General features: G+C 43.7%; 2 protein-coding genes across 4 annotated transcripts in view; one reads left to right on the forward strand and one right to left on the reverse strand.

Annotated features, from left to right (window-relative positions):
* Fez2 (fasciculation and elongation protein zeta 2) overlaps nt 1–5,153 on the forward strand; it is a 39,886-nt gene extending 34,733 nt beyond the window's left edge. For both annotated transcript variants that reach the window (XM_031355757.1, XM_031355758.1), the window contains 2 exons: nt 1,533–1,598; nt 4,292–5,153. In XM_031355757.1, the coding sequence (XP_031211617.1) occupies nt 1,533–1,598; nt 4,292–4,308 (83 nt within the window). In that variant the 3' untranslated portion in view covers nt 4,309–5,153. The remainder of the gene's footprint in view (nt 1–1,532; nt 1,599–4,291) is intronic.
* A 1,432-nt stretch (nt 5,154–6,585) lies between these two features.
* Crim1 (cysteine rich transmembrane BMP regulator 1) overlaps nt 6,586–7,585 on the reverse strand; it is a 181,255-nt gene continuing 180,255 nt past the window's right edge. For both annotated transcript variants that reach the window (XM_031356322.1, XM_031356321.1), the window contains one exon: nt 6,586–7,585. This exon is cut by the window's right edge and continues 1,501 nt beyond it. The gene's annotated coding sequence lies outside the window, so the exon portion shown is untranslated.

A 7,585-nucleotide genomic window follows, 5' to 3' on the forward strand; every position in this document is an offset into this window, starting at 1 on the left:
GGCTTGCCTAAAGAAGGGAGAGTAAATATTGCTTAGACAACTGCGACTAGTGAGCCCAGGAGCTGCAGCTCAGGGATGAGGTAGTCACTGCAGTTCCATATCTAGAACATTCTTAGGTGATATTTTCCTAGATGGACATAGTTTTTCTGAATCTCTGGGCATCTTTGGGTGACAGAATGATATCCACTCTAAGACAGCTCTGATGATGCTGTGACGGTCGAGACCCATAGAGGAAAATTCCATTTATGCATCTGTGGCCTTCCTCGTCAAAGCTGTGGGAAGGAAGCCACGGTGTGATGATAATAGTAGTCATGAGAGCTATATTAGCTCCTTATGGTTAACACTAGTCCCTATATGCTGTCTGTACGTAATGAGGAGCTGGATCTTCAGTAACAAGCCTCTGAGTTAGACCTCATTATTATCTCCATGTTATGGACGATGAGCTTAGTACACAGGGTGGGAAAGTACCTTATTCATAATTAGAGAAGTGCTGGAGCCAGGGTTCAAAGCCCCAGAGGGCTGATTTGACAGTTACACGGTATGGACTTCTCATACATCCAGGGAAAACATTCACTATGAAGGTACAATTGTGAATTTATCTTTCTACCTCGGTGGTTTAGATTAGAACCCAAGACCTAAAATCTGATGCTGAGTGGCTGGTGTTTCAGTTTTCAGTTTTGGTATTTACCAAGAACATAACATAAGGCTGGCAGGCAGGTGTGCCTCAGGGTTAACACACTTAGTCTGCATACATGAAGCCCTAGGCTTGATCCCAGCAATATAATTATGTGTGTATATATATTCTTCTATACACAAAGTCACACACAGACTGACCAGCAGGCAGGCAGACAGACAGACTATTTATGTGTGTATATATATATTCTCCTATACACAAAGTCACACACAGACAGACAGGCAGGCAGGCAGGCAGACAGACAGACAGACAGATAGACAGACAGATACACACACACACACACACACACACACACACACACACACACACACACACACACATATACACACACACTGCAAAACCTCCCTTTAGAAGATGGTTCCTTATCTTCTTCATTAACAAAGCAGGTCTTCTAGGCCTTTTTCATTGATCTTTAATTTTTTTCACTAAATCTTACTAGTGTACTCTTTAGAGAGTACAGTTAAATCTCCACTTTCTAAAGAAGGTCCTCCAGTTCTAAGGATTCATGAGGGTAACAGGGCTCATCAAAGTGTACATTGTACTGTCGGTCTGTGTGACAGTCCTTCAACTGCCAGCATTTACTGGAATGAAGCAGATGCTCCACGAATGGTCCATATCTCTTTCCTGCCTCTGGTGCTTGGCAATGCTGAACCAGGGAAACGAGTCCCCCTTCTAAACTGAGCCTTCACTGTATTCTCTTATCTAGAAAAGATACTGTAATTTGTGTGAATCAGTTACACCATGTCATTCATTTGTATTGAGGCTACAACTGTGAAATGAAATGTAACTTTTGATCTGGACCCGAAGTTATTGCCATTGTCTTTTTCTTCCTTGGTAGTTCTGCATGCCATGAAGGAGGACAGTGAGAAAGTTCCAAGCTTGTTAACCGACTATATACTGAAAGGTGAGTTGTTAACCGACTGTACACTGAGAGGTGAGTTGTTAACCAACTGTACACTGAGAGGTGAGTTGTTAACGGACTGTACATTGAGAGGTGAGTTGTTAACCGACTGTACACTGAGAGGTGAGTTGTTAACCGACTGTACACTGAGAGGTGAGTTGTTAACCGACTGTACACTGAGAGGTGAGTTGTTAACCGACTGTATACTGAGAGGTGAGTTGTTAACCGACTGTATACTGAGAGGTGAGTTGTTAACCGACTGTATACTGAGAGGTGAGCTCTGCGATGCTGTGGAAGCATGGCTGAGGGGCTGTGCTTACTCAGTAGATGTATCATCTTTTTGACAAAAAGCATGTACAACTTAGTTAACGTTCAGTGATGGTAGGAAGGCAAGTGATGTATGACTACAATTAGGGCTCTACAGAATTTGGCTTCTGTTTGAGATCTTGAGCTGGGAAGAAGTCCCAGAGCTGAGTGGTGAACACCCACTGGAGCAGGAATTAGGAATATATTAAAAAGACACTGAGCTCTGGGCTTGGTAATGCACACCTTAAAGCCTAGCTTTTGAAGCAGAGGAAGGTAGATCTCTGAGTTTATTCCAGTCTGGTCTACATGGAGAATTCCATGCTAGCCAAGAGGTACATAGTAAGGCACTGTGTCAAAAGATAAAATAAAATAAATTATTTCTTAAAAAATTAAAAAATGACACTGACCACTCTTTCTGAGTATCTGGTATGGAGATGTTGGTCCTGTGAAGCTTGGGAAGGGTGGCCTCAGTCAGGAGAAAAGGAAGGACACATGTGCCAGGGTGGAAGGTAGAGGAAAGAGAACTGTGGACAGTGCCAAGTGGAGCAGAGAAGAGACCAAGACTTCAGGTAGAGAAGGGGAAGGAAAGTCAGGAGTTCTCAGTGGTGAGCTGTGGGCCATAAGACTTAGAGGACGTCACCTGGACCACACAGGCTGTGGATACTGAGGAGGGAAAGAAGACAGAAGATCATGGGCTTCCCTGTGCCAAGAGCAAAAATCCAAATGGTACGTCCTCAGTCGAAGGGACCAGAGAGCTCATCCAGTTATAGAAAAAGTGAATGCTGTTCAGTGAATGCTCAAGGTAGCATTTGTTTATGGACCAGATTTGAATATTGTGTAGTTGACTTCGAAGTATTGCTTGCTTTGGCTTCTCTCTTCCACTAGTTAATAGGAGAGGAGAGTGTTCTGACTGCTGAGACATTGGCTATCTCTGGTGGGCTTTTTATTCAGCTATAGTTTATAAAACGGAAAGGGCCCACAATGAATGATACAGACGTATCACTCATAGAGACGACATGGAAAACAGCAGCCAGCCATTTGCCAGCGGGTTCACACGGGAGGAAAAGGCTGAGTTGACATCTTTTTAGAAGATGTTTCTTCCTGATAGATGGCCTTTTCTCCCTATTGAATTAATGATTTTTTTTTCTCTTGAACCTGACATCTTTGTTTGCTTTTGTGTTGTGCTAGCATTGGTATGAAAGTTGGACGGCTCTGAGCCGTCTTGTTCCAGACATGAAACAGGAATGAGATGAGCTTAAAGAACATGTCTCAGTCTTAAATTACAGTGGATCTAGAGGGCACCGCCAGGACAGCCAGACAGTAGCTTCTGAAGGGTGTTATGGCCTGGGGAACAGGCCTCTGGGTGAGATGTGAGCTGCAAACATTAGAGCCTGTGGTCTGCATCGCACAGGCTGGAGATCTTTGAAAACCTAGGACCATTACTGTAAGCCTTGTCCTCCCACTTGGGGAGGCAGGTGTCTTCTTCCTTGGCCTGCGCCTCCCACTCTGGCTTAGCTATTGGTGAGCCTGTCTGGCTGTCTGTATTTACTTCCTATGAGCTGTCCTTTGCATGTGTTGTGCTTCTGTCTGTCTGATGCTGTGCAGACTGGACAGAACTGACTTCAGCAATGGTGCTGTAGTCTAGAACTACAAGAGAGAACAGAATGTAGAGATGTTCAGGGCTTGGTGGAAGTGCCAGTGTGGGCTTGTGGGCAATAAAATGCTTTTTTCCACCCAGCCTGTCAACTGTTGCTTTTCCTGGAGACCAGTAATCAGACTCTGTGTGGGAGGGGTTGTTGCTCAGAGTGGAGAGCGAGGTGCTTTCTTCTATGGTTTAGCTGGCCGTCTTACTGTCCTAACCGATAGCTTAGCCAAGTAAAAATACCTCCCTACTTTTAATGCAAGGGTAGAAGTGAAAGAACTCAAAGTGACCCCATTTGACCAAAGGTGGACCGGGTGCTGGTGGGCAAATGCAGTCCTCACTTAACTACCACTCTCCGTCACTGCTGACTTCAGTAATATGCCCTGGGCCAACATGGAAATGGGAGTGTGCACTCTCATTTGTCACCGTTGACTTCCCCAGCCTGTGCTTACAGGACGTACAGGATGGAACTGGAGTGATGGGCTTATAGCTGGTATGCTACCCCAAGAGACATGGCCTTTAGGTGTCTCATTTCTGAAGAAGTCTAATTACTTGTCTTAGAGAACTTCTCATTGTTGGTTGTAACCTCTTAACATCTTTTAAATGCTATTTCAGATCCTTGCATTAGTATGCAGTCTTCATTAGGCAATGACACTTTTCATATACACAGAGAATGCTTATAGCACTTAATGTTTAATCCAGGTGTATTCAGGAGATATATTTCCACCTGTTTTTTTCTTTATTGTAGTTCTGTGTCCGACATAGAGCAGCGTATGGTGGGAGCCGCTTCCCCTTCTCTGGACTCCAGGCTTGATTTCCTATGGTATTACTCTGGAACATGCTGTCACGAGTCCCGGCTTTTGGAGACCCAACACACTTGAACTTGGATTTGCAATTCAGTATTAATAGATCATGACTTCACTAATCCATCACATTATAGCACCACGAGGACTATGGTACTCTTGAATTCTAGAGATAGGGTTTGGTAAATGTAACCATTGTGAACTGGTTTCTAAGTTAACAGTCAAGGAGAGAAACATGAACCATGCATGCTGTTGTTTTTGACAGTGTGGCTGTCAGTTTTGAATTCCTCCATCTGAACTGCACTGAAGAACTAGATTAAAGCACCGGGTGGTCCAAATGTGGCTGTTCTTCAGTGAGGGCGAGAATCAGCGTTTTAGAGCATCTTCAGAATATTCCCTACCGGTATTGTCCAGAAACACTGAGATTCAGCGTGGCTGTTGTGAAGCAGAGTGCCACCCACCTGCATTGCTTTTGCCTAATTGTGGACGCTGGACACTGTTGGAAACTCATTTTTGTAATTTCTGCTTGATTCACCATTGTTGACATGTGAGCCATTAGGATGCCATTCAGAATCATTTTGAACTTTGGGTGTGTCTGTCCTGTGAAGAAGTGTGTGTGGAAAGGGGCTCATGCCTCTAAGGTGCTTAAGGAGCTACTGAGGTACTGCCTTCTCTCATGGGTGTGTTCAGTTTTATTTACACCTGTGTGCTTTTCTAGAAAAAGCTGCTCATGGCTGCAACACTAATCATGAACATGTTTTGCCAGTTTCAATCAAGTCAGTGGCATTTAATAAAATTATATACACACTTAGGAGTCTCGAGTTTTTGTTTGGTTTTGCCCTCACAGTGCTATTCTTGGACTTGCTGTAGAATTCACTACAAAGTGTCCTCACTGGGGAGGCTTCATTGGCTTAGGATGCTGAAGCAGGAAAGCGACCTTTCCAGATCCTGCGACACTTTGTGGAATGGCAAGCCATCTTCCTCTTTAGCTAGACAGTGAGAATCCAAAGAGCTGCGACAGCCCACCACTCCACATGAGTGTCGTTAGGTTGTCTACAGGCTGTCTCCATTCCCGGTCCCCGCGGTGAAATGCTGCTGTAACTGTGGCTCAGTTGGAAGTCTGATGGACTTCAGCGTCCTGCCTGATAGTGGAGATGCCGGACTATTTGCCAGGTCCCTTTGAATCGCTGAAGACACAGTAGTAATAATTTAAGAAGTGGATTAGAGTAGAATTTGTAGTGTGACTAAAGCAGCAGAGCTCTCCAGGACACACAACAGCCCTGGACCTGCTTAGGGCTTATTCTGGAGTGTCTGCTTTTTTCCACCAAGACAGTTCTCTTTATGTGGGTTCCCCAACTTTGTCTCATAAACACCTTATTCTTCAGTAGTAAACTGCATAGGATGCTCCACTAAACAAAAACTAAACCTACCGTGACGTACTTCTGATGGGTTAAGCACCTGAATCTTAAATCCAAAGTTTCAAAATCTGAAAGTGTGTGAGCGCCAACGGGATACCCTAAGTGTCCTGTGCAAGGCTGCACAGCTGGAGTCCTGGGGGCAGGTCTAGGCAGTGTTACTTACATCACCCAGAGACTATGTCTAAAGGTGTATCTGTAAAACACAAAGACTTTCCTTATTTAGGTTCCATCTCTACGGTATCTCCCTATATATGGAGATATTAAAAAACTAGAGGAGGCCTGGTATATGCAGCACTTTGGAAAAGGCATATTCAGTCTATTCGAATGATGAGCACACTTCTCACTTATGGCTGACAGCAGGCAGGCAGGCAGGCACTTGTCTTCTGAGGAGCAGCCCTCCTGTGCAGTGCAGTCTAAGGACAGCCTTCTATTGGAGGCCTTGGTGAAAGGCCACCTGCTGAGGGACACCCAGGCCTCCCTGGCTGCTGGAAGATACCCAGGCCGCCCTGGCTGCTGAGGGATACCCAGGCCGCCCTGGCTGCTGAGGGATACCCAGGCCTCCCTGGCTGCTGAGGGATACCCAGGCCTCCCTGGCTGCTGAGGGATACCCAGGCCTCCCTGGCTGCTGGGGGATACTCAGGCCGCCCTGGCTGCTGGGGGATACCCAGGCCTCCCTGGCTGCTGGAGGTGTGCTGAGCAGGCAGTGCTGGGAGACCGTTTTGTTTTCACTCTGGATCGGAAGTCTTTCTGAAGCGCGTGGTTTTGAGTTAGTGTTTATTTGCTGCCGAAAGCCAGGACAAGACAAAACAAAACTACAGAACTCTGGTGCACTCCAAGTGCTATATGCCCGGTTTATTCTTCAGGAAATTATATTTGTTTTTCTTTTACAAGAGCACAACAGGAACCAAAGTAAAAGAGTAATAGATACAGCACTCAGGATAAATCATATCTTTAAAATAATAAAAAAAATTTACACCTTGCCCTATATCCTGTTAGTATTTTCATATGGGCATGATTGAAAAAACAAAAAGCAAGCATTTACAATTTTTTTGATAAAGTTCTTCTTTTTTTCTTATGCCAGGAATGGATAAGTTGTCAACAAAATTTTATACTAATCAGGCTGATGTAAATCTATCTCAGTAACATTATATCATTAACAAATTTATTTTGGAAATAGATAAAAATATTGCCCCTTGATAATAAATCTTTTTTCCTTTGATGCAAACAGCTAGAACACCTTTTTCTTTTTGATATTCTAAGACAAAAAAATGGTTAATCTTCAGATTAATAAATTAGGTCATTATAATAATAAATTAATTTTTTTTAAGTTCAGCAACCTCTGTCCAAGTATTTACAACAATACTTGAAAGTTCCTTTACAAAACAGAACATATCTTCCTTTCACATTAAGCATACTGGGTATCCGTGTCTTTCACAACAAGCATTTTTAAAGGAAAATCAATGCACAAGTGGGTCATTAGTATAAAAGTGCTAAGAGCTGTTTGAAAAGTTAACACTATAGCATACAGTCAGTTAGATCTGAGGCAAGCTACAACAAACTTCCAGCTTATTGTGGACAATATTCCAGTAGTTGTTTCAAACAGTTGTTTGAGAAAAAAAAAAACCCAGGAGCTGATTAGTGATGCAGACACAAAGCTGGCATCAGTGTCTCTGGCCAGTGAGCAAACTGGAAACCAGGTGAGAGAAAATCCAAATGAAGAAGAAAAAAATAATAAAGGAATATCCTTTCCATAGCATGTGAAATCCTGGTTGCTCCATATGTACACAGACACATACTTACACACACACACACACACACACA

This window comes from Mastomys coucha, unplaced genomic scaffold, assembly GCF_008632895.1.
Source record: "Mastomys coucha isolate ucsf_1 unplaced genomic scaffold, UCSF_Mcou_1 pScaffold6, whole genome shotgun sequence".
Lineage (NCBI taxonomy): Eukaryota > Metazoa > Chordata > Mammalia > Rodentia > Muridae > Mastomys > Mastomys coucha.